The sequence below is a fragment of the Zophobas morio genome, unplaced genomic scaffold, assembly GCF_036711695.1.
Source record: "Zophobas morio isolate AGI-343-1 ecotype UQ-CSIRO unplaced genomic scaffold, CSIRO_AGI_Zmor_V1 ptg000017l, whole genome shotgun sequence".
Taxonomy (NCBI): Eukaryota; Metazoa; Arthropoda; class Insecta; order Coleoptera; family Tenebrionidae; genus Zophobas; species Zophobas morio.
The window spans coordinates 7150892-7178819 of NW_026972122.1; the positions used below are offsets into that span (position 1 = coordinate 7150892).

At 31.1% G+C, this 27928-nt stretch overlaps 1 protein-coding gene across 3 annotated transcripts in view; it reads right to left on the reverse strand.

Annotated features, from left to right (window-relative positions):
• Window positions 1-1063: 1063 nt before the first annotated feature.
• The window catches only part of LOC135130455 (protein vestigial), a 135059-nt gene continuing 108194 nt past the window's right edge, over window positions 1064-27928 (reverse strand). For all 3 annotated transcript variants that reach the window (XM_064057841.1, XM_064057839.1, XM_064057838.1), the window contains exons 4-5: window positions 16944-17273; window positions 1064-1273 (exon numbers count right to left, since the gene is read on the reverse strand). In XM_064057841.1, coding sequence (XP_063913911.1) covers window positions 1224-1273; window positions 16944-17273 — 380 coding nt within the window. In that variant the 3' untranslated portion in view covers window positions 1064-1223. The remainder of the gene's footprint in view (window positions 1274-16943; window positions 17274-27928) is intronic.

Here is a 27928-nt window from a genome sequence, read left to right on the forward strand (position 1 = left end):
AAGAAAAGCAAAAACTAATTAGTTCTTGAATACCGATGAATCTGACAGTTATATTCTTTAACTATCGATGCATAAATAATTAAATTCAAATTTTTTACGACATGCCCATGATAATAAAAGACGAAAAGTGAAAACCACATAAATTAAATTCACAAAACAATATATTCGAAATAAGTGAAAACTAAAGCTGATATTCCAACATTTGCCTTATACTTAAAACAGCGAACTCCTCCATAATTCTTTCAGACAAAAAACCGAAATTTTGTTGCAAATTTATTAAAAGTACAAGTAAGTTGTCAGCACATTTGTCATTCTTATCTAGAACAACCCCAATAAAACAAGCAAACTTTAGTTTATTTTCTTCGATAAACACGTTTTTTTTCACATTTTATTTTAGATGCTACTGATTTCACTTATAAATCACCCCATATCACGATATATGAAACTATTAACAAACGAAACAGTAAGTGATAAAAGAAAAATTTTAATAAAAATACACTTACATTTTATGTGTTTTTAAAAGCAATGTTTGATTTATTGGTAATTTATTACCATAACCTAGGAAGCTTTTCTAATTGATTTTTTATTAGGCTTTTAATCGGCTTTTAAATTTAACATAAATTTTATATTAATTAGTTTACTGCTGCCTCACAAAGTAGATTATTGGAATTCTGTTACGTTTTAACTAATTAAAACACAATTACGTAAATAGGCTTTAACAAATTTGGGATACATTTAAATTAGGTATACTAAAATCGCTAAGCATAGAACGCACCTTGTGCGATACATAATACCAAAGGCGGAACTGTAATTACAGAAATGGCAATGAGGATAAGCCAATTATGCCACTAAATATTCATACATATAAATTCAACGGTAATTTACAAACCATGAACAATAAATAATAACACTTGTCATACTTACCATTAAAATTGCGCTCACATAATACATAATTGCAATTATAATTGCACCTCGTCGTATTTTAGCTATTCGTTGCTACTAAGAATAAAAGCCATACATTATATTTAATAATTTTAATACTTAACATCAGATTTGCCTTACACAATGATCTGATTTAATAAGGAACATTTATTTGAAATAAACGTTTAAAATATGTATAACTGTCTGTGAGAAAAAACTTAGTTTTAAATAGTAGAGTTTGTACTTTTTATATTACACTTAGAATCACGTTTCACTTAACTAAAGCTGATTGTCTTTAGTTTTCAGAACCAGTACAGATCCTTGGAGGAATCCTGGACTTGCGCTTCTAAACCTGCAACAAAAAAGAATTATTTATTAGCGCAATTTGAATCCGTTAGGAGGAAAAAATTAACCTATTTAACTAAATTCGAGTAGTTGAGAAAACATTTTTCGACGATTGCTACCAAAAGAACGGGATATTACTTTAAGTACTTTCTCCTGAATTTATTTCAAACAACTTTTAAATATCTATTAAAAAATTCTTCACATTTCGGAATTTGAGGCGGTCATATTTATATGTAAAGTATTGGTGCCGATATAAATAGTAAAAATAACAGACGGCATTCATTTACACGGATCAAACCGCATAAATATTTCACATTATTTATGTTATTTGTTAGTATTAATAGAGATGTCAATATTCTAAAATTTTTCTACCTGCATACGATATTTCAACTATGCAACCGTAAGGTTGTGTTGCGGAAAGCAAGAAAATCTTATCCATTTGACACACATAGCTAAAATATTAGAGGGGGAAAGGTTGAAGAAACGAAATGCGGAAAAAATGTTAGTAATAAAAATGATAAAACCGCACAATGTCGTTAAAAATTCTTAATACAATAAATATCTCGTACATGAAACAGTAGCAGAGAAAATTATTATTATTAAAGGATTAACTTATTCAATTAGTAAATGTTAGCAATAAATCTCGCTCAAGGCATGCAATTTTTTCGCCTGTCAATATCAATTAGAATTCTTGTATGTTTTCAAGGTGTGATAGTAATTAAGCGCAGAGCAGTCCGGAAATTGTATTTAAAAATGAAACGGATTTTTAATAAGAAAAATTATGCATTAATTTAGATTCGAAACTCCAAATTAGTATAAAAAAGTGTACTAAAAAATTATGTTTGATAAGAGTGCATTAAAGGAACAGCTGATGTTATATTTTTTAAACGCATTTGCTCAAAAAAAAAGGTAAATAATTTTTTTTTTTACTGTAAAAGCATTGATATTTAATTTATGATTTTCTTGGATATTTCGCTGCAGGTCTATAATTGCCATAAACTATTTTGCATTAAATTAATTTCATTAACTTTATCTCGACCAACCCACCATTACGGACCTTTGATCTAGGAAATTTGGTGTTGTAAACTTATCGTTACAACAGTTGCGTGTCATTACTTCAAACGAAAGGGAAACAAACGTTAATATTTTTAATAAAAACATGAAACGCCCTTTTGGAGCTGTGTGTTAAATTGTGCAGTTATCAAGCATTCCATTGGAATACTCGATACAATGCTGGCATTATTCTTAGCGTATTAATCGAGACTCTACATGTTGCATGAACTCTGCTGTTAGGACACACAAGACACACAGGAGAATTACTCCTATAAATAAGAAAATATCAAAATCTTAGGCTTAGAAAATGTCATGTTTTCCTCAAAAAGGTAAACTCTTGAGTTTTCTGACTTTAATTTTAAAAATGTTGCCTGTGATAATTTAAAATCAAATAATTTTTAAAAACCGAAAACCAGTTATAATTTTTGAAACAAGTTTATACAAATTGGAAATTTTTACATAGGTATACATGGTGAGTCACTAAACGCCCGATTCCCGATATCTCATTCATTGTTACAAACAGAAAAAAATTAAACACTAACGTTGCCGGGCGGGTCCCTTGACCACTATACCACAGAGCTGTTACTGTGCTGCTACAGCGATGTCCATTAAATACAATGTTAAAATACAAAGTATTTATAAAAAATCTATAACGTTACAATTTTCAGATATTGATTTTGAGATTTTTTACATAGAACACTTGCATCTTATTCATTTTTTCGATATTTTGGTGTGTTTCTTAATAAGGTAAAAATTATCGCAGTAACTATCCATTTTAAATACTTATAGAAAATTCTTAACCAGAAAGAAAGTTAACAAAAAACAGAATAAGATGCAGTAATACAATATAGGCTGTTATATTTAAAATATTTTATATTTTTTTATGAACATGGTATAATAAGACTCAATTTTATTTAAACAACAACAAATCGCGTACCTTTATTTATCTCTTCAGAATACAAATTTGTAAAATAACTCGATTGCATTTTTTTGTGAATCTTTCCATTGCTAAAAAGAACTAAAAAAAATTAAATAATGCCGCATCGTCGCACTAAAATTTCAAAAATAAGTTGTGGTTACAAATCTAATCTAATACTATTAAACGAGCAAAGTTTGTATATATGTATTTATATATATATATATATAATGGGTTTCTCGAAAACGGCTCTAACGATTTCGATGAAATTTACAGGTTAGGGGTTTTTTGTGTCAAAAAATCGATTGATCATAGTTTTAACTTCTGAAAATTACAGCTTCATGCATTTTCAGCAATTTTCAGGCAGTGAATTATATTTGTTGCTAGGCAACTTCAGATGACACTACACGAACACGAGATTGTTTGATAAGAGAAGTTTGGGTGACAGTCTGACAGTACGTTTGATGTACCTTTTTATCTTCAATTGTACGTACCGAAACATACTCCACTGTATAGAGGACGTTAAAATTCACCTTCTGAGGTGAGAAAATTAACGGAAAACTAAAGAGTGAGCGGATAAAAGGCACACGAAAGTACGTTGGATTGAGATTATTTTGTCAAGCATTCATTTCAGAGGTTTCACGGTCGGAGTCAATGTGTGATCGTTTTCCGGGATGGGACCGTGTTATTTGAGTTTTTGGGCTCAACGTTTCGCACACTTTCGTAAGTGGCATCTTCGGGAGCAGGGTTGAGATTGAGAAATTAGGAATAACGCAAAAGAGCACGGTAACTCAGTATGATAACCACACCAGAGGCGAAACTCTTCTGGCAGTAAGAATGTAGTTGTGACCTTTTTCTAGAGTCGAGAGAGAGAACTAGGAAAAAAAAGAACGACAGAGAGAAAACTTGGGTAACAAATGAAATTGTAATAAATGTCAAACAATAATTCCAGTTTTCTGTTCTTTAATCTCTACATGTCACTTATCACTGTTTAAAACAAAGACTGCTTATGGAATTTCTTTTTTAATGTGTATTTTTAATTAGCGCGTCTACTTCAAAATGCATACTATACGCATATTTATCTGTCCTAATCTGATCTAATACTACCAAACGAGCCGAGTGAAGCTCGGTCAACCAGATATTATAAGTATATCTTAACAATATAAAGAAAATGAACTAGGTTTAATATTAAAATCAGCACATCAGAAAGCAATTTTTCATTTACAACATTTAACAATCAAGTAGGTACAATTAAAAAAAGATTGCAATGTTGCGTGAAAATTGTAATAAACATTTCAATTTTTTTTTCAATAACCTACGTCAGTAAAGTTAAAAGTACACATATATCACATGTCTGTAAATTTTTGCATGACGTAATGAGGTTCTTGGAGGTGATAAAAAAATAGATACATTTTAATTAACGGTTTACCAAATCCACAAGCCTTTGCAAAATAGATTTATTTTAAAATTTACTTGCAAAATTTGACAAATGAATTCAGATATACATAGAACTATATATTTTGCAGTGAGATCAGTTTTTTAACAGTGAGGAGAAGATAAATTAATAAATTAATAAAAACATCAATAGAGTGACAAAATCAGACAGACAAAGAAACCCTATTACAATATAATATTGAAATGTAGTTTTAAAATTTTGCTGATAGCACAAAAATTGATTAATATTTTACTTATCTGTAATACTTTAAAATCTGAATAATTTTCGTACAAAAAATGTAAAATTTCTCTCTTAATACGTGATTTGTTCGAGATTTTTATCTTCACCTAAAAGTGTTAGATTGCATTATCCATTACAATGTCGCTATTGTGTGGTAATTTTGATGTAAGCTTGTTTCCAATTCATTTATCAAAGACGCCGGCGATCATATTATCGTGTAATCTTTGCATTAAGAATATTGTTCGTAAATAAAAATAATGTTTCTGAAATAGGTGTGTCAATATTATAATAACTTTAATAAGCTTTAGAACTGTCCATCAAGTTAATTCTTGTTCTACAATATCACACATATCATGCAAAGGTCCTTCTTAAATGGGCTAGGCAAAAAAAGGATCCAAAATGTCACATTCAGTGATATTCAGACATTAAAGTTCTAATGGATAAGTTGAACGCTTCAAAAACCGTCATGGAATACTTATTTACGGACAAAATGACTGGAAAAACAAGTTCTGCTGACATAGAGGGAGCAAAAACCTAGACGACAATAGTTTGGCCACAAATACACCTTGGATATTTAACTAGTGACAATTTTAATGTCACTGAAACTGATATTTTTATAAATTATTACCCAAGAAAACCATAACATTTAAAGGAAAAAAATTGGTTGGGAAGACAGTCGACCAAAGAACAGTTGACAATTTTGTGCTTAATTTATCACATTGAGAATGTTTCCAAAGCAGCCGATCACATAGATAATCATAAACTGAGACTAGTCCAGGGAACTGAAGAAAACATTTGAGAAAATAGAAGCAGCTACACAGAAAAAAAAAGCGAATATGAAAAAGAAATGGACTTACAGCTGACGAAATACTTATAAAATGGAACGATATAGGTGAAGAATGAAGTAAGGCAAGACGAGCAATAGAAAACACCATAGGGAAAGTACTGGACAGAGGAGTAAAAGAGAAAAAGACTGAATTGTTCGATAATGAATGCAAAGAGATAATAAAAAAAAGAACATAGCAAGGATTAGATATTTAAAGACAAGAACAGAAGAAAACTACAAAGCATGTCAGGAAATTACGAAAAATAGCACAAAATTACGGAAAGACAAGAAGATGAAGTGGACTGAGGAAATAATGAGGGAGCTGGAAGAAGACAGTAAGAATAATGTAAAGCTGTATAGAATTATAAACAAGCAACAGACAACAAAGTCTATAAAAACTTATTAACCTCAGAAAACGTCGTGGCAAATTATGTAGAAAAAGTGACAAATCGGCTATACCTACTGTTTGCTAAGATAAGACTAACTTTGGCAAATCACACACTCTCTAAGAAAATAGAGGGCGGGTGGGCGGGGCTACTACTTGCTAAGTCAAGACTGAACAATAATAAGAGTTGTCATTGAAATGAAGAGGGGGTAGGTGGGTGGGCCACTGCTTACTTACAAGACTCTTTAGAAAGCTAAATTCAGTCCCACCCATCTCTTTTCTCTATCTCACAGACTTATTTTGACAAGTTGTAGAATCCAAGATTTAAAACAAAGTAAAAAGTGAGGTCCAACTGTCTTTTTTTCAAGAGTGTGGAAGAATCCTAGGAATTCTCGATGTATGAAAAAGTCTTAAACTCTTGGTGTTTTATTTTTTTCTTTAAATAGGAAAAAAAATGTCAGGGACCCCTATTTTTTATGCAGTTTGAAGGAATCTTGACGAACCATGGTGCTTCTTTTCTGTATAAGAATCTCAGCGTTGTTTTTGAAAAAATGTTGAACACATCTTAGAGAGCCTTCTATTTTTTTTTTTTTAATATAAAGTGTCAAGATGGAGGGCAAGAATATGAAAGAATCTTGGAATTAAATTTTTGAAATAATATTTTAAAACAAATTTTGGAAACCCCTTCTATAAAGAACTTCCTTAGTACCGTTTTTAAAGAACGAAAAAATCTTAGGGACCCCTGATGTTCTAATTTTGAAAGAATTTGAAAACAATTTTGTATCCTCTGCTATTTTATTTTTGCTAGGTTTAAAAAAAATCTTGTGTTTTGTTTTAAATGTAGAAGAATCTTAAAAATCTTTGGTGCTATGTTAGTTATTTCCCAAAAACAGAATAACATTAGAGAGATTACTTTCAATAAATCTTTAATCTATGTGCACTTTATGTGCTTCTATAAATGTTTCGTCCGTTCAGATCTTGTATATTTCTGTTGTTAAAAAGCACAGTATGATTCATGTTATCTTTGATGTTAACCAAAGCAAAATATTGTTAGTAAAAAAAAGTTCTACTTTGCTTTTTAAATATTTGCACGTGGTATTCACTTGAGAAGGCGATATCTTAGAAGGGTTCTGAAATATATTTTAAACGTAATATATTCGAAGGATCCGACAATATAGTAAAGAAACTCACAAAATACCATAAGCAAAATAACAGGCTAAAGCAAAAATATAATCTAATGAGAAAGAAGTATTTGGAACAAAGAAGAAATTCCCAAGAACTGGGAAAAGGTGATAATGTTCCCGACATTGAAAAAAGGAGACCCAAGCCTATGCGAGAACTGTAGATGTATCACACTTCTAAACGCTACATGTAAGGTCCTCAGTACACTGATAAATAAAAGATAGGAACAGAAGTCGTAAAAGAAAATAAAAGAATGCAAATATTAGATGCAAATAAAAATATTATGAACAACAAAGAGGAGAGAAGGTGAAAATGGTCTTTAAAAAGCTGCAAGATAATTAACGAAAAAAAAAACGGGTACCAAGAGCTTAAGCTTGTCAACAAAGTATTACTGGGCGAAAATGTAGAAAAAGATTTAAAAATGATCGTTCTCTATGTACAAAAATATCCTAACAGACAAAAGGAAAACATTTTCTGCCGAAAATTTAGAAAAATAACGCGGGTTGTTCAACGGGGTTCTTGGATGGTTGCAACAATTTTTTAAACTCAAAAAATAACGATAGAGACTATCATAAAACGATGGATGGGACAATTTTTCAAAATTGGGTGGTTAATCAGCTCATTCCTGCTTTGGCAAAAATTTGTGGTGGTTTTAGACAATGCACCGTATCATTCGGTTCAGTTGGATAAACCACCCACTATTTCTAGTAAAAAATCTGAAATGCAGGAATGGCTCTTTAAACATAGTGTTGAATTTGACACAAAATTTTCGAAGAATAAGTTGTGGGATTTAATTAAACCCTCCAGAAACAATATAAAAAAAAGGTATTTGGTAGACGAGACATTAAGAGAAAGTGGCCATGAAGTTCTTAGATTACCTCCATACCATTGTCAATATAATCCAATTGAAATGGCGTGGGGATTTTGTAAGAACTATTACAACAAGCATATAAATTCTCAAACCTTCATTAAAAAATAGGGTGGAGAATTTATGGCTTGAGGCGCTTTCTAAATGTATTCCAAGCATGTGGCAAAATTTTTGTAAACATTGTGAAAAACTTATTTTAGCAGATTGGGAAAAAATATGGGAAATCTTTCCTACGAATCTATACCTCCTTTCATTATTTCGCTAGGTGAATCTGATTCAGAATCTGAATTTGAAAATGACGGTGATGATACAGATTTTCATAGCGAAATAATGGAAATGGAGTGAATTGTAGCTTGTCGGGGGGTGGTATTTTAACGCATCTTTTGTTCTAAATTTACCAAGGTAGTCTGTGAAAAAGTACCTGACGTATACAACAAAATAAGTATAATTTTAATTAGATCATCCACGTTGTTACTTTGCACCAAATTTTAAGCATTTTCTTTTTTTTTGTAACTCTTCATGGACCTGGAGAAGGCGGATAGTAACGTTCTTATTAATAAGCGTTTGGAAGTACTTAGTAAAAGTAGAGCTAAACCCATCAAAGCATTATAGCAAGGTTGTTGTCTTTTACCAACCCTTTTAGTAATCTTAGAAAAGTGAAAAAAGAAGTTGGAAGATATGGAAATAGGCTGTTCACAAAGGTCGAAATTTCCATTTCTAAGAAGAGTGGGCGAGCAGAACGAACTGATGATTGAGAATTAAAGATGAGATGCTAAATGTGGCATGCGACAATAGTCGTATGTAGAACCCTCATTCATATAAAAACAATGTTTAAGTGAAATTTTAGTGTTTGTTCCTTACATATGAAATACACACTTACAAAAAGCCGAATAACTGTTTTAAATAACGCAAAGTTTTATGCTTTCTAAGAAATGGATACCGTTAACTTGGTCATTGCTACTGAAAACTGAAAGTATCGGCAACAATGTTTGCATTTCTGGCATATTTTTTAACCTTTAATTTAATAAAACATAACCTAACGAAAAAAGTTCAATGAATTTTTATTCTTCTGCATCGAATACCAACAAACTCACTAGATTTTCATGGCCAACCCTACTAAGTAAATATATTAAAATCGTGAACGGATAATAAAGCGCCTATTTTGCTATTTTTTGGGCCTAAATTCCCCAATTTGATCAGCCATTTTAGGGTCTATTTTGTTTTTTTAAGCCTAAAATCCACTGTCTAGAGTGTCTCTGACTCCATTATCCAATTGTAACTTAAATTATTATCCTTTAATCTACTATTTTTGCTACTGCATAAGTGCATATCCAACTACATACTACAAAAATAGTATACACATATTATTATATACTATAATACAATCTAAAAATCGTTTACTACCCCCCTCGAGCATAGTTAACAACCATTACCGGCAAAAAGCGCCCTCGTTTGTTTTCCCGACCACGTGACCCCGTCATCACGCGACCACGGCACCCCAACCGATTTCCCCGAAGCCCGTATCTCTACTCTATCTCGCGTAATATAGCGTCCGCTATGCGTTCATGTATGTGTTTAATCGTTGTGCTGCCATATTGAAGCGACGATGCGGAGAATGGCAATTAGAGGCGTCGGCGGAATCCACGAGGGGGGCGAGGGGCCGCGTTCGAGGGGAGGACGATGGGTTGGTCAGCGGCTGCTCTGGATTGGCCACCGTTGGTCAAACGAGTTATTGATCTCTTCTGGCCGGCGAACCGACGGCTCTTCGGTTCGGATACGGACGGAGCTGTTGCACGTTGTTGTTGCAGGAATGGGCCAGCAGGAACCGGACGGTGCAGCGAGGGTGACTTGCCAGGATTATTGGAGAGTGTGCTCTGCATTTCGCAGTAGGGAAGCGCCGGGCTGGGAGCGTTTATGACGGGAGTGTGGGTTAGGTCAAGGCTTCTCGGTGGGATGAGAGTAGGATAGACTGGGGTTGGTTGGAGAGTTGTCGGTTAATTTCATTTCATAGATGTCAGTACTGAGGCGCTATGGTGTGGACGTGGTGTAAATTTTAAACACTAGAAACAGATGAGAATGAATATATCTAACGTTTCAGGTTATTTACTGTAACTCCAGTTGTAGAAATACCCCTAGACACACAATGTGATATTTTTTAGTAACTTTTCGTATATCGACTTCAGGCATTGCAGCGAAATTTATATATTTATCCGAATTAAAAAAAATCTGTTCATTTAACGCCCATTTATTACTACCTAAAATGCCTAATTTACCGTTAGAGACCTAAAGTGTTAATTAAATGACCCAATTGTAAATTTTAAAAGGCTTAAAATAAGATTCCACGATTAACGAAGCGGATGTGCTTGCACAATAGAGATTTTCCGTGAATTCATTGCTTTGGCTGGCAAATTGTTTAAAAATGGATTGTAAACAACGCCCTTAAGTTTAATGGTACGGGTTGGTGTCGCCAACTGACAACGCTGGCCTGCATTTCATTTAGATTATAGATGAATCTCTGAAAAAGCATTTTATTTTAGAAGTTTATTGTTAGTGATACTGAGTGTCTTTGCGTGTTAGTGAGTGTGCTGGGGCCGGTTTTGATTTTTGTGCAAACAGTAAAGAATCCTCAAAATGCCTAAGGCAAAATCATCCATGAAAGATAAAATCAAATTATGGTTAGGAAACAATTTGGACACTAATTTTCAATTTCCTTCTTCAACCAAAGACAATGAATTATTCTGCAAAGTGTGTGGAAAAGTTGTAAGTAAACATTTAAAATACTGAAGCTTGAATTATGTTCACATTTTTGTTTCCTAGTTTAAGTGCGAAAAAAAATCACACTTTGAACAACACTGCAGTGACGATGCACATAAAAAGAACGAGAATAAATCCAGTAAACAGACTTTATTAAACATTAGTTCCGACAATGATTTTACGCGATTGTGCACCGATTTATGTAGGGCATTTACCGCAGCACATATTCCATGGAATAAAGTTAGTTGTCCTGAGTTTAAAAATTTTATGCATAAATATACAGGAAGACATTTACCCTCAGAAAGCACTCTGAGAAAAAAGTATTTACTAAAAGATTACGATATGGTGAGCACTAGAATTTTTATTTAAAAACATTTAACATACATTTTATAATTTACAGGTAATTAAACAAATTATAAATTCTATTGGCCATAATGATATATAGATTAGCGTCGATGAGACGACGGACAGATTAGGAAGATACATAGCCCATTTAGTAATTGGAAAGTTATCTTCTGAAGAAGCTGGCCATTTATTTCTACTAGCTTTGAAGCAGCTTGATAAAACTAATAGCAACACAATCTCGAGATTTATAAACGAATCCTTGGGTGTGCTATTGATAATTTTAAGCATTGAAATTATTATAATTTATTTAATTGTGAATTTGTAGCTTTATTGTGGCCAAAAGGAACTGAAGACAAAAAAGTTAAATGGTTTGTATCAGATGGTGCTTCATACATGATCAAAACTGGTACTAATTTGAAGGTGTTTTATGAAAATATAACACACTTAACATGTATAGCACATGGGTTACATTTAGTGTCTGAAACAATTAAACTGAATTATCCAGATGTCAATGGGATAATTATCAATGTTAAGAAAATCTTTTTAAAAGCACCAATAAGACTAGAGTTTTATAAAAACAGTTTACCAAATACACCTCTCCCACCTGAACCTGTATTAACCAGGTGGGGCACTTGGATTCAAGCAGCATTGTTTTATGCAGAACACTTTGATGTTTTAAAACAAGTCAGTAAATATATAATTTTTTTTTACTATCATTCTTAGATTGAATATTTTTAGGTTGTAATGTCATTTGAAGCCACAGATGCACAAAGTATTAAAAAAGCTCAAGAATTCCTCAATAAAACAAACGTTAAAAATGAACTCTTATACATTAAAATTATTGCTGATGCAATAGAACAATTAGAAACTATAGGTTTAAAATTAAACCAAGGTATGGAAATTGTGGAAAAAGTGTACCTATACATCTTTACAAAACACACTAGGAAAGGTGGGGGAAATGGCGTTCCAAAAATTATGTTCTCTATTAAAAAAGAATCCAGGATACGATTTTATATGTTCAGTAAAAAACGTAATTTGCGGTAATGGAAACGCTACCAACAATACATAGGTACATAAATGAAAACGTAGATTGTTCACGTTGTAACTCATTTTAAATACCTGAATTAATATTTTATTTTCTGTTAAATGCGTCTTGCTTTTAATTTGATCACCATTTTTTTGCGATAACTTAGAATTGGTAGACGTAACTATAGATCGTTTATTTATTTAATCATTTTTTTGTTTGTTACACAAAATATTTGTTTCTATAATGTTTTGTTTAATGTTTTTCTTTAAATATATATTTTTTGATGTATATACTTTTTGGTTGAGCAAATATTTTTTCCTCCAGGTTTTTAACCTAAACTAAGATTTTTATAACTTAATTCGTCAATTTTGAGACCTAAAAATATCTCCTTTTATTCATTTTTTAACGACCTAAAATCCGAAGCCTATTTATATGTTACGAATATGTTGCTATGGATAAATCTGAATTTCAAAATTCGCAATTATTTCAAGGTACAGATTCTAGAAAAGGAAAGTCAATAAGAGAAAATTTTTGTAATATGAGTTTTTAAGTTGGCAGACTCATTAATTAGTAGCGTTCGCCCTCTGTTTCCAATTGTTATATTTTGATACAACGATTTTATTTTGAATGAATACAGTACATCTTCAAAAACTATTATTTTCTGCTATTATGTTAAACCCACCAACTAAAAAGATGGTAAATTTTGACTTTTCTTTTTTATAAACTGGAGCATTTAATTGCTTGATTGATTGAATGTCATTAAAACACGAAAAAACGGAAGCTTTAATAAGAAAAAGTTTCAAGTTATAACATATCGACATCTAAATCTTCAAGGCTACTGTTATCATCCTCACTTCCATTCTCACTATCATCCAAATTATTAACATTAATAATAATTTTATTCTGTTCTGAAATATCTAAGTAATCAACAAATCTATTCTAACTTGCAGTGTCGACAAAGGGAAATCTCCTGGAAGACCTTCAGTATCTGAGGAAGTTGTTGATGATTTAAGACGACTTGTACAGAATCCTTAAACATCTTTGACAAGATTTCTCAGCAGTCAGGAGTTCCTATTACAGCATGAAATTGAACAATGGGTCCAAAGTATTGACGACAGAATATTTTTTAATTTAAAAAGAGAGTGAACATGTGCCTCAAACAAAATGGTGAATATTTTCAATATTTACTGTGATGTTTAACCGTAATAAATTTGTTTAATGAATTACTTAGTTTTATTTTTTAATAAGATAGGTCCTTGGCCCTTGGGCATTTAGTAACGTCCAAAACTGAGAGGCGGCACGTTTCCATGACCTACTTCGACGCTATAATCATTTATAGAAACCCTGTATAACCAAACTTTGGCGACATGTTTGAAAATATTTTTGTCTTTTTGTAAATGCACTTTATATTCCTTGTTTTCAAAATAATATACAATATAGTCCAAAATCTTTCGCATAAAGAGCGAACGTGGAAAACAAATTTTCCATCGGACTCCGAGATAGGGTAAAAACCTCGATAATATGAAGAAGCAATTAATTTAATGTAATAAATTTACTTCAGGGAACATTTCAATCTAAATTTTATTCAAACCCAATTATATTCTCATTGGAAATATTTTTATCACTCGCTAGAGGAGGTATAACATTTGCTTCCTGTTTTCTATGATAAATATTCTAAGCCCCTAAAAACAGTTCAGTCAACCAAAAAATGTGACAAAGAAATATCGTAAAAAAAGTAGATATACAAAAAAATTCTCTTAGGTCAAATGCTTTTAACAGGAGTATTAGTGGAAAATAAGTGATACAGTCCTTATTAGGGTTTTTAATAAAAACAAACAATTATTGAACATCCAGGCAAAAACCTTTCTGAGAAAGCCGACAGTCTAAAGTAATTATTAGTTCTCGGCTGATTTTTCTAATTTATGAGGACCACTTCAATTTTATACAAGTCATCCGTCGAATACTATTGCGTTAATTACTATGTTAGAAAATGGTAGATCTGAAATTATATAAGTACTATTCAAATTTCTAGTTCATGCTAAATTAAAAAAAGTCTGTTGCCTAGACGAAAAGGATTTATTATTAAAATTTTGATGAACAATTTACCATGTTTCTGTTTGTCTTAAAATGTTAGTAAGTTTCCAGAGGATTCGGTTTAGCAATTTCAAAGTTAAATCGTAAATTGTTGCTATACCTACAGTTTTCATTTTTTTTTCAAAAAATCTGGATGTCCAGGGTAAAAATTGAACACAAACTCATAAACCACAGCAACACGAGTATAAATATTGTTATGAAATCTGGATATCTAGGGTAAGAACTCAACACGGAGTTATAAACCAGAAGTGCAGGTGTATGTTATCCCGTAAGATTTAAATCACCTTTATGTAGCAAAATTTTATGATAAGGTCATTGGTTTTTTTGGAAAGGGATAAACGCGAACATTTCGATTAACCTTTTATCACGCCTACGATAACCTTAAAACATTTTCAAGAATTCAGAGCATTCGATTTTGCAGTCAGATACGTATGTTGAAAAGAACTAAAATGTAATAAATTATTAATACGAAGTCAGTGAAGGAAAACATGAAAATTAAAGCACATCATAAAAAATAATAAAAAACGTTATGTTAATTTTTAAACATTCCACTCCGAAGTTTCGTCCTGTGTCATTGTCAAATTGCCAATATTGCTCATTTTTGTTGATTGCTTACTGGATCATGTTGAGCTGTTAATAAAAAATAACAATTTCCATCTAAAATTTACGCGTAATATATTTATTAAATAAATATTACTATTGTTTGGTTTAAAATATTATCTCAAAAATTTCTGTCCACTTTATACTAAGTATGTAAGTGTTTAGGGATTATGGAAACCTGCAATAAGAAGGCGAAGCAGTCTAATACCCCTCACCGCTGGGTACGACTATACTTTTGCGTAACTTTTGATAATTCTTTAACAAATAGTTTTCTAGTGAATCTTTTAATAAATTGGCTAGATACAAAGAAGAAAAATAAAAAAAAATCCGACAATAAATATACATAAATACCCAACAGAATAATTCCATTTACAGGATAAATTAATTACGGTTTCGTCAGCAAATAGACTTAGGTAAGCATTAATACATATAGATTTCGTTGAAAATAAAAATTTATCCGGCTAAATGAATAGCTCTTTGGTAATACGGTGGAATAAATGTATTACGTCTTTTTTAGTTTTAAGTTCATGCATAAAACCCATTTTCATTTTTTTTCCTGTAGGCAATAATTTTACAGTTACTTTCACGACGCGCTTTATTGTTTAAACGTGAACTCAGGTTGACCTTGAATAGACCAATTAGAGCTGAGTTTTCCATAAATGTTAGGCTTGGCTCCTTATATTGCAGTGTAATTGAAACAAGACACGGCATGAAAATTCTAAGCGGCGTGTAATTAATGAAAAGCAGTTTATTTTGTTATAGGAAAAGCAAACAGACGGGAATAATTTAACAGAGAACATTTACAAAATGTCGCTACTCGCAAGAAATACGTTAGTAAAAACACCTAATTAGCATTTTCATTAAGAGTTAAATAAAAGTTCCAAACGAAGATTCATTTAAAGTAATAATCACATCAAATAAAAACTGTCTTCTACTAATTTCTTTATTCGTTTTTTCCTTTCAGGTTCAGCAATTTTTACAAATTTAAAAGGAAATGATAATCTGATAATGATCAAAATTGTTGCTGTATCATACTTTTTCTTCTTTCATTAAGTGCAGTTACCTCCATAGATTTGAAGTGACAATTAGGACGGCATCCAATTAGATGTAAGTACTTGGTTTTTTTGACGTTTTAACATTCCTCAGTATTTTTTGTTTTTTTCCTTGAATTTGACACGAAATCACTAAACTCAAACCGCATGATATTGAACAAATAAGTACTAATCAGACGATAATAGTATTAAATATACTATGCTTTCTAATTTAGAAAAAATACTTTCAGATTTAATAACGACTTGAATTTTATTACACCAATTCCTTATTCTATAAAATCTAATAAAGGGCAGTTATGGTTCTATGCGGGCAACTAGTAAGGACATAAATTTAAAAAAATATATTTCTTGACGACAAGGCGTAACAGAGATATTTATGAACCGTGAAATACAAGCACTGAACTTTACGCACACAAGTCATACGGAAATAATTAACTCTAAATCCAAGGAAAGCTTCACATCTAATTATTATTAAAGCAACAGGTAATGAAACACAAAAAAAATCAACCAAACACACCGCTTTAAATTTAGACTGAACGTTCATTATTTCAGAACCGCAACTATGGGAACAAGTTAATAATATTTACTGGTTTAAACTGATGGCTGAAACAAATATAGCATTTACTGTATCTAATAATAATAAATTTATTCAAATCTTAATCGCAACAGTGAAAACACAACACGAGCATGTTCACAAAAACATATTAATAGTAACAAAACGTCTATTTAACATGACCGCCGCCACCATTTTCCCCAGAACATTTCTTGCCGGTATTACTACGAACACAATCGCTTCCATTGATACCAATTCTCGACTCGCTATACCAGCCCGGCGTGTTTTTCCCAACCGTAACTCGTGCTAAGAATAACTTAATAAACTAAATTAATATACAAACACACCTGACATGGTAGGATAAGAAGAGTACGGTGAGTCTATCGACGGATGTTGCCAATCCATCGCTTTACAAGGCGCATGCGAACCCATGTGCAACCTGGATCCCGGAAGCAGTAGGCCGCCATATTGGGCGGCCATATTGTGGTGATGATAATCGTGCACGGCTCTGTGGTGCTGACTGTACTGGTACCACGCGTCCCCCGGGTGGTAATGCTCCGAATAGAGATCAGCAGCCGACGCCCCGTGGTGCCCTGGACCTCCGCCACTGGCGCCGCTGTAGTGTTGACTATCCCAGAAGGAAGGGGGGAAGTTGCGGGCAGACATAGGAGAGCTTCCTGTAAAAAAAATGTGACATTATTATATTATTTCTTTTGTTATTTAATTTGCCGCCTTGTTATTACAGTGAATCAAATTATGTTAAATTTCATTTATCAATTGTGATTTTTTATTTCCAATTTTTGAATATTTCATTCTTTTTAGTGTTCTGTTGAGTGCAAAAATGAGTTTTTGGCAAAGTTATCTTAATAAAAAGTCCTCATACATCATATTCGCGATTTGGTCAGTGGATTTACGCAAACTGAAAATGTCGACAAACTCAAGTGTTAAAGAAAATAGTCAACGCTCTGAGACAAATTTTCTCGACAGTCAATATAGAGAAGAAATATTGCAATGTTCCTCAATTAACTGAACGATGAAGAACTACAGCTTGGTTATTTCCAGCACGATGGAACTATAGCGCATACTGCAGGAACATTTCGTATTCTCGATAACAAATTCTCCAAAAAGACCCTAGACCGAAAATAGAAATATTTAACAAAGAATCACGCAATGATAGGCAATTTATTTAAGTTAATCAACAATTTTTACATAAAACTCTATACATAAGTATGTATTTAGTATTTTTACGGTATTTTATTCTTTTTTAAATTCTTGGCTTAAATTCTGAATTTCTTTTTCTTTTGATGTAAAAAATTTAACTAACTACAATACATGTGTAAATTTTTAATTTTTATTTCTACTTCCCGAACGTAAGCTAAGGAAGTAGCTACTGTAATAGGGCCATCTGGCGAACAAGTACTTTCATGTTTTTTCGACGTTTCATGACCCATATAGAGTAGGAAAAAATAGATTTCCTGTTTCGGTCTATCTGCCTGCCGTCTGCCGTCTCTCCAGATTTTTAGTATACAGATAATCTCCGAAACTACTGCGGCGATTGTGGTCAAATTTAAAAGTATGTTATGAATATCATGTAGCTGGTAAAACACTAAGCAAAATTTGTCTGATCATGATGACGTCCTCTCAAATTTTTTTTTGTAAACCCCACTGTGTAAATTGTATAAAACAATAAGTATACTTGTGATTTATGAACCCGCCTTGAGTTTTTCCCCTAGATATCCAAATTTTTGCTCAAAAAAATCCAAATTTTATAACAAGGCCTTTCCTTTTTTAGCCTTTCTTTTTTGCTACATAATTTATATAGGTTATCACACAAAAAATAAAATTTCTCAAAATCAGGTTTTATAATTTATCAAAGCGGCGGGATTTATTGGACTGAACCTACTTCAGGTAGGGGGAAAATTCTGTCGAAATATCCGCCGATCAATTTTTTTATATTAAGCTGGGTTATTATAGTTGAGATAGTGATATGCGGTAAAAGCCTAATTTAACAATAAATTGTGTCGCAACTAGCATCTTGTCACCTCTCAATTTTTAATGTCAAGTAGAACAATTCTTTGTTTTAACATTTTATAAACAATGTTTATATGGTATATGACTACATCTTTGTTCTCACATAATTATTTATCCCTGCCTAGATTACATATCAAACGCATAACTGGCAATAAATGTAAAAAAAACCTTTTAATGTATAAATGTTATATGTACTTAATTTTATTATAAAATAGAATTTTGCTTGAAAAGCCAAACAGATCATGTAAAACAACTCTCAGAAAAATGATGAAAAAATGCCAATAGTAACACCGAAAGTACACAAAATATTTGCGGACGCGTTTCACCAACCATGGAGGCATTATCTAGATAAAACTAATTTAAACAAAATTTGGGTTCGCCTATACATATAATGCTAACGTTACATATATTATTATATCGCACATAGTGTTTAAAAAGATTCCAAAAAATGCTAAATCTATTGTAATTTTTACATTTTTTTTTAGAAACATGAAATTTTGGGTTATGATAAAATAATAATCTTTGGTATCTACTTACTACATAAACAGAGCATAAAAGAATTCATTCGACGTTAAAAATGGTTAGACATTTTAGTGTGACATTTAAGTATAATTAGTTTAAAATAAAATTTCTCTAACATTTATCTCTCTCAACCAAAATTTGAAATTTTTGAAAATTTTAAGATCACGGAATAAAATTAATTAATATGTTGCATTTAAGTTTTAGATGAAGATTTTATATCATACTGGAACTATACACAGGGTGGTTCAGAACACTACTGCATCATTTTAATGACGCATTATATGGCAAAAAAATAAGTAAATATTGCTAATAAAAGACATGACTATCAGAGAATCTTAAAATTTCTTGAATCATCAAGACCGGTTTCCACCATTAAAATTGAGCAGTAGTGCTCTGAATCACCCTGTATATGTAACTCTGAAGTACTATTATATATTTAAATTATTATATCTTTTCTGCTTATGCTAAAGTACAAATTACGTATTATTTATATAGGTATATCTAATGTATCACTGATCTGGAAATGATTAGCATTCAGGCAAGACTTCTGTCATTGCGGGTACTAAGACCAAGTAATGATATCTATTCATGAGAATACTAAGAAAGTTAAAGGGCGTTCGCAATCTTATTATAATTCCAATATTTTGTATTTTGCCTTTTTTTTTCTTAAAATACATAGTCATCTTTTCACAACAAAAAGCTGAAAACATAGTTAAAATTGTATATTTTTGCAAGGAAATATGGATTTTGCAATTATGGTGCGGAGCATAATTGCAAAATCGATGTTTCCTTATACAAATTTTCCATTTTAAACATGTTTTAAAGAAGAAAAGAAGTCTACACATATTAAAACAAAAAGGTAAAATGTAAACCGATTGAAATCGAAACGGATGGGTGGGGCTTACATTTTGCCTTTTTTTCCTAATATACCTAACTACGTAGTCGTCTTTTCAAAACAAGAAACTTAAACATGTTTAAAATGGTAAATTCTTGTAGACAAATATGGATCTTGCAATTAAGCTCCGCCCCCTTGGGTCACGGCGAATAAAAATATCATCACAATTGAGATAGGGCGAGTGGTCGAGGCTTACATTTTACCTTTTTTTCATATTTCACATGGTAGTTTCTCGTAGGAAAATAAGGATTTTACAATTAAGCTCCGCCCCTCGGCTTACGACGAATAAAAAAAAAATCATCAGAAATGAAATAGGGTGGGTGGGCGGGGCTTATGTTTTGCATTGTTTTTGTTAACATAGATAGCTATCTTTTCGCAACAAGAAACTTAAAAAATTTTCCATTTTAAACATGTTTTAAGTTTCATGTTGTGAAAAAAAGTCTACACATATTAAAACAAAAAGGCAAAATCTAATTCGCCGTGCATTAAGGGGGCGGAGCTTAACTGCAAAATACTTATTTCTTTGCGAGAAATTATAGAAACTTAAAACATGTTTAAAATTGTTTGAACAAACGATACTCAAAAACATTTTTAATTTCTCGTATAGAAATAAGGATTTTTTGTTAAGTTCCGCCCCCTGGCTCACGACGAATAAAAAAAACATCACAGTTGAGACAGGGCGGGTGGGTGGGGCTACATTTTGCCTTTTTTCTTAACATGTGTAGATTTATTTCGACAACAATAAAATAAATCTTTTGTGAAAACATCACCTGTCATATGACAACATATCAGACTGTTCAAGAAGCGTACGGATGATATGACTTGTTCCTAACGTAGTAGATTTTCGAATTCTTCTTCTAGGCTTAAAAAATTCAAGTTCTCAAAATTATTTGGCTTTAGACCTACACACTAGAGATAATTAAAGACAGAATTAAAATTTTATTATTATTATTATTAATCACATAAAAAAAATAGCGGCAAAAGTACACGTAATTTGAAAAAAAAAATGGTCTCAGTCATTTGGGCAGAACTTCCCTCGCTCTGAGTTTTGATTGATTTGATGTTAGTTGAATAGTGCCAAGTTAAAGAATATAACTGATAGGTAATAATTTTGGAACATAATATTTCGTTTCCTACGGTAAATTTTTAAAAATATGACAGGATTATGTTTAAAAATAGGAAGTTATACTTAGAACAAAATTGAAAGAGGGTAACGCAATAATACTCTTTAAATATCCGTTTAACTTGTCTTTAAACTTAGCTTTCTCAGCTGTTACCGAATCCCAACTAATATAAGAAAGTTGAGAAACAAAATTTGAGATAAATCTATGCTTTTTGGTCCCGAGGTGGTAAATTAATAATTTTTTTCTAGTTTATTGGAAAATATTACATTGGTGTACTTTGATAAACTCATTTAGGTAAGTAATCTACTTTTTATAGGTTTAAAATGTTTATATTCATTTTACTAGGTAGGTAAAAATAATAATAAAAATGAACTGAGATATTACAGTATTTTCAGTTAAAACAACAGTAAATAAGGCATTTTATTCAAAATTTCTACGAGTAAATACGATTTTTAACGAAATATATAACGTCATACAAACGTCAAAAAAAGATTTAAATATTTCATACCTGTCTCTTAAATCTTAACAAAAATGTGTAAGTTTAGTATGAAATTTTTAAACGGAACAACCGTATAAGAAAAAATAATGAATTATTACTAAATAAATACAGGAGCATAAAACATGCTTTTGATGTATTCACTATGATCACAAGACCGATTAATCATACACTAAAGTTCAAAGTTTTTATAAATCGAATTGATAAATCTAATTTTTCTATTTTAGTTTTCTGTTAATTTGGCGGAAAGCAAATCTACGCCCAACTTTGCTATTAACGATGCCATTTAGGGGCAATTTCTAACATTATCAGTTAAAGCATTATTAAAATTTGCTGTTCCTGTGTGGGTGATTTACGAGCGTATTATGTCACCTCTGATATGGGGCTATAATATATGGTTGGTCACGCAAATTTTAACTTTCGTGGCAAAAGCAATTAGAGGGGTTGCGTATGTTTGAATTTTTAACAGAATTCTCGAAATTACAGCGACAAGTTAGCTTAGTTCTGTCACCAAAATGTTTATTGCTAATTTTCACAAATTAATAAGGCAACACGCTCAGCAATATTTACTATTTTATTGTAATATGGCAGTTAAATCTAAGTGAAATTTTCCTCTAGACTCCATAGTTCAACGTCGCACACTCACGCTTAATGAGACCCTTGATATGCATAAATTTTAATTACAGAAACAGAACATGCATGCATGTTGAAAAAATGTGCCAAACATAATTTGATACTTCATTTACATAAAATATTGTATTATTGTTTTCAAACAGTTTATCTTTATTGTTCTTTACGGTTATTAGTTTTAATTAGTGGCAAAATGAGTCCACACCTTTACCAATTAAAAAAATGCGCCTATTAATAAGAGCAATTAACATTTTTATAAACATATCAAAGTGTATTATTATGGATTTGACAGGAACAGAATGAGCGCCTAATTACGAAAAAAAAGCTTTAGGAAAGTAAATTACAATGGTGATTAAGAAGTTAAAAGTGAGAAACTCATGTAAATTGTTTCATTTCAGGTGAACAATCGAATAACCTTAAAAACCGGTACCAAGTGTATGATTATTATTATTATTATTATTATTAACTAAAACATATTTGTGTCATTCACCCAAAACAAAAACATAAACGTTTAAATCTTTTTATTTTTTGTTTCAAATAATTAAATAAACGGAAATAATTTCTCTACTCATTACTCTAAAAATCCCGCTGATGAAATACGTTTGCCAACTGACAAAACACCGGCGTCTTATTTTGAAACTATAAAATTATATATTGTGTCGGTGTTTTATCACCTGCTACAGAAAATCTTTAAAGTGGACGACATAAATTAAATTTTACTTTTGTTTTCTTAAAAATTATTTGTCTCGTTAAACAGTATCCTCATATACAATTCAATTAACACTAAATTTTCTTTAAAGCCTGAAGAAGATTCTTGCTTAACAATATTACGAATTAAAAGATACGTCCAATGTTTATCTGTTATCTTAAAAACGGTTCATGTCATTTCTCTGATTTTCTAGAAAATTGTAACATAGTAGGGTAAATGTGTACAAGAGTGCGCATATGTATAAGAGTACGCACTGATGATTTCTGCTTATTAGTGCCATCTGGGTAAGATGAAGTTATACCATTCAGAATTTAATGTTAAACCTGAGATAAAGGTGCAAAAGTGACCTGAATATAGTTTATAGTTTGGTCGTACTGACGATTTTATGTTCACACGTTGTGTGGATGTAATGTTTACCGCTCATAGTTTTAGTTTTTTGTAAGGTACGTACCAGTTCTTTTATTTTACAGTAATAATTTCCATTAGTTGTAACTTTTAAGCTGTCGTTATACACTAACAGTTTTACACTTTCTGTCCATCAAAAGCTTTTAACTTTGAAAACATTAGGTTTTGTACAAATGTACAAGAGTGCGCAGCGAGGTATTGTATAAGAGTGCGCATTGCTTGCAATACGTAGTCTAATAGTCTTGGAGATACATATCATACGATAATGAATTATTTAACTCTACTACTTTGTACTGCTTCTCGAGTTGTGGGGTGGTGGTTATGGTGATTTTTTTTTTATTTTTACTTCCTGAGCGTGTTGTAATCGAGTCCGTCGACCGACTCTCTATTTTTACGTTTTCTCGTCTTTTCAAGACCCCTAGATTACGAAGAAATAGGTCTCCCGTTTTATGTGTAGTCTGTAGTCACTTATTCCCATTTATTTTCACCTTAGAAACAAATATTTTTTCATAAAATGTAATGCGTACTCATAAGCGTTCAAATGCGCACTCTTGTGCAATGAACTGTCTAAGAGTGCGCATTTACACATCTTGACAAATATTGAAATTACTCTTAAAATATAGTGGTGTTGGGGCGTACAATTAAATATATCTGATCTCTAAACATGTATATAACGAACCCATATCATAAAATTTGTCTATCCAAAGAAATTAAAAAGTTGTTGACAGTTTTACACTAAGTGCGTACTCTTGTACACATTTACCCTATTACACATTGTCTATTGATAGATTTACCCCCACTAAAAAAATGTAAAATCCAAAAATACATTAATACATGAAAACTACGCATACTCTTCAGAGAACTCTATGAATTGTTGTTAATACATCAAAAGAAGACTAATATAAAATCAGTGTCAAACAACTGCGAATAAAAAAAAAACTATTTCAGAAACAAATTATTTTTGTCAAGCTAGGGTCTATATTTAAGTGTATTTTTTTATAGATATAATTATGTTACTTGCTTGCTCACCAATATTTTAATGAGGTCATCTCAACAGTTTTTTTAAAATGAATCCAACATGTGCTGGATTTCCGATTTTGGAATAAATTATACGGGTTATTATAAGTACCTACAATGTAAAAAACATTTATAATAATCCTAATGTATGATGATATTTAGTTACAGTGACTTGTCTTGTCACAGGAACTATAGTGAACTCTGGAGTCTCTAATACGTATAGTGTTTTTGAAAAAATTTTAAAAACTCTTTAGAACTCCTGTTATTTTTATTTTTATAAAATCTGAAAAAAGCTTGGGGTTCCTACTATCTTTTTTTTTGGAGAATGTAAAAGAAAACTTGGGAACATTTTGTGTCTGGTTTTTGAAAAAAAAAAAATTGAAGGTCCTGGAATCACTAGTATTTTGTTTTTGAAAAAAAAAATTAAACCACATAATTTTAAAAAAATCTAAAAAATCTTGGGATTCCTAGTCTCTTTTTTTAAGAATGTTTAAACCCCGCCCCTCGTGGTTTGTTTTTACGAAATTAAAGAAACCTTGGGAACTTCTGGTGTTTAGCTTTTGAAAAGACAAAACTAAAAAAATTATTTTGGAAGAATTTGAAAAATCTTTAGGACTCCTGGCTTCATTTTTAAGAAATCTGCAAAAATGTTGGGGTTCCCAGTCTCTTTTTACTAAGAATTAAAAATAATGTAAGGGCTCCTGACATACTTATTTAAGAATTAGAAAAAAGTCTTGAGGATATTATTAATTTTTAGAAATATGAAAAAGTCCTAAGGGCCTTTTTGTAAGAATTTACAACAATGTCTAGGACCCCGGTGTTTGTGTTTACGGGATTATAAGAACACCTTGGGGACTTCTGGTGTTTGAAAGACTTTGCAAACATCTTTATGATCCCTGTTGTTTTTATTAAAAAAAAAATGAAAAAATCTTGACATTTTTAAATTTTTAAAACCTGAAAAAAATTTAGGGTTCCTAATGCCTTTTTTTAAGAATTTAAAAGAATATTTGGGCCTCTGCTGGAGTGTTTTAACGAGATTAAAGGCACCTTGTGAACTTCTGGTGTTTGGTTAAAAAAAAATCGTGAAGTTGCCTGGACAAGCATGTTTTATTTTTAAAATGATTTGAAAATTTTTTTAAGACCTCTGTTGTGTTCATTCTTAAAGAATGTTGGGGTTCCAAGTGTTTCCTTTTTAAGAATTGAGAGAAAAGAGGTGAAAAAGAACTTTTGATCTTCGGTTTTTTAAAAAATTTGAAAAAATCTTGACTCCTTAGTGTTTTATTTTTGAAATAAATTGAAAAAATCGTCAGGACCCCTGTTTTCACTCTTACAAAATCAAAAAAATCTTAGAGTTCCTAGTGTTTTTTTTTAATTTGAAAAAATCATGAGGCTATAAATTGTTTTCGTTTAAAAAAAAATTGAAAACCTTGAGTTTCCTAGTACTTTTTTTAACAATCTATAAGAATGTTGGCGCCCCTGGTGGTTTGTTTTTACGAAATTAACGAAACCTTGAAAACTGCTGGGGTTTAATGTTTGAAAAAAATTTTAAAAAATTTTGGAGTCTAGTGTTTTCTCTTTTTATTTAAAGAAAATATGAAAAAATCTTGGAGTTCCTAGCATCTTTGTTTTAAGAATTTACAACAACATTTAGTCTCTGATGATTTGTTTTTAAGGGGATTAAAGAAACCCTGGAAATTTCTAATGTTTAGTTTTTGAAAAAAAAAAAAAATAAATAAATAAAAAATCTTGCAGTCGCTAGCGTTTTGTTTCTGAAAGAATTTGACAAAATCTTTGATTCCCGTTCAAAAAATCTTGGAATTTCTAGTGTTTTTTTAAGAATTCAAAAATTGTAAGTGCCTTTGGTGTTTTTTTTTTAGGAATCTGAAAATATGTTGAGGCAAAAATCTGGATAAATCTTGGGGTTCCTAATGTATTTTTTTTAATAATGTAAAAGAATGTTTGGGCCCCTGGTGGTTATTTTTACGAAACTAAAGAGACCTTGGAAACTTCTGGTATTTAGTTTTTGAAAAAAATTGAAAATATTTTAGAGTAGGCATTATTTTGTTTTTGGAACAATTCGAAACTTTTAAGACCGCTGTTGTTCTCATTAAAAAAAGGTGCAAATATTGAGGTTTCTAATGTCTTTTATTTTAATTAAGAATTAAAAAAAAGTAATAGCTTCTGCTGTTTTTTTTAAGAATTTGATAAAATCTTGGGCCCTTTGTTGTTTTCATTTTTAAAAAATGTAATAACAAAATCTTGGATTTTCTGGTGTTTTCCTTGTGGTAGTTTTTACGATATTAAAGAATTCTTGGAAACTTCTGGAGTTTAGTTTATGAAAAAAAATTGAAAAAACGTTGGTGTGATTAGTGTTTTGTTTTTGAAAGAATTTGAAGAAATTTTTATAATAGCGTTGTTTTCATTTTTGAAAAGTATGAAAAATTCTTGGGATTCCTAGATTAATAATTTTAAAAAAATCTGGGGTTCATGGTGTTTTCATTTTTAAAAATCTAAATATTGTAGGGATTCCTCGTATCTTTTTTAAGAAATTGAAAGAATGTTTGGGCCCCTTGTGGTTTGTTTTAACGAAATTAAACAAAGCTCGTCAACTTGTGGTGTCTAGTTTTTATCTAATCTTGGATTTGTTTGTACATATTTTGTTCTTAAAATCATTTGAAAAATTGCAAAAAAATTGCTAAAATATTGGGGCCCCTAGTGTCTTCTTTTTAAGAAGAAAAGCGATGTTTTTCTTTAATTGAAAACATCTTGAGTCTCCGCTATTTTTTTCTTGGATCTAAACAATCTTGGGCTTTCTGGAGTTTTTTTTTTTTTAATAATTTAAAAGAATGCTTGGATCCTTGTTGTTTCTTTTTGTGATATCAATGAAAACTTTGGAACTTGTGGCGATCCTTGGTTTTTTTAAAAATTTGGAAAAATCTTGGAGTCCCTAGTCTCTTATTTTTTTGAGAATTGAATAGCATGTAAAGGACCCTCATGTTTTTTTAAATTTGAAAAATTCATGATGAGCCCTATTGTTTTTGTTTTTAATACATTTAGAAAAACCTTCTGTTTCCAAATGTCTTTTTTTAAGAATCTAAAAGAATGCTTGGGGCCTGCTGGTTTGAATCCTTGGTAACTTTTGGAGTTCAACTTTTGAAAAAATTTGAAGAAAATATTGGAGTCTCTAGTGTTTTCAGTTGTTTCCATTTTAAAAAATCTGGAAAAATTTCGGGGTTCCTTTTTGTAAGAATTTAAAAGAATGTAAGGGCCCGTGAAGTTTTTCTTTAAGAATTAGAAAAAATCTTGAGGACCCTGTTGCCTTAATTTTTTTTTAATTTGAGAAAATCTTGGAGTTCGTAGTATTATTTTTTACGAATTTTACACAATGTTTGATTTGTTTTTACGAGATTAAAGAAAGCTTGGGAACTTCTCGTATTTAGTTTTTGAAATAGGTACATAGTTTCAAAAAATCAGTTTTTTTATTTTTTCAAAAATCTGAAAAA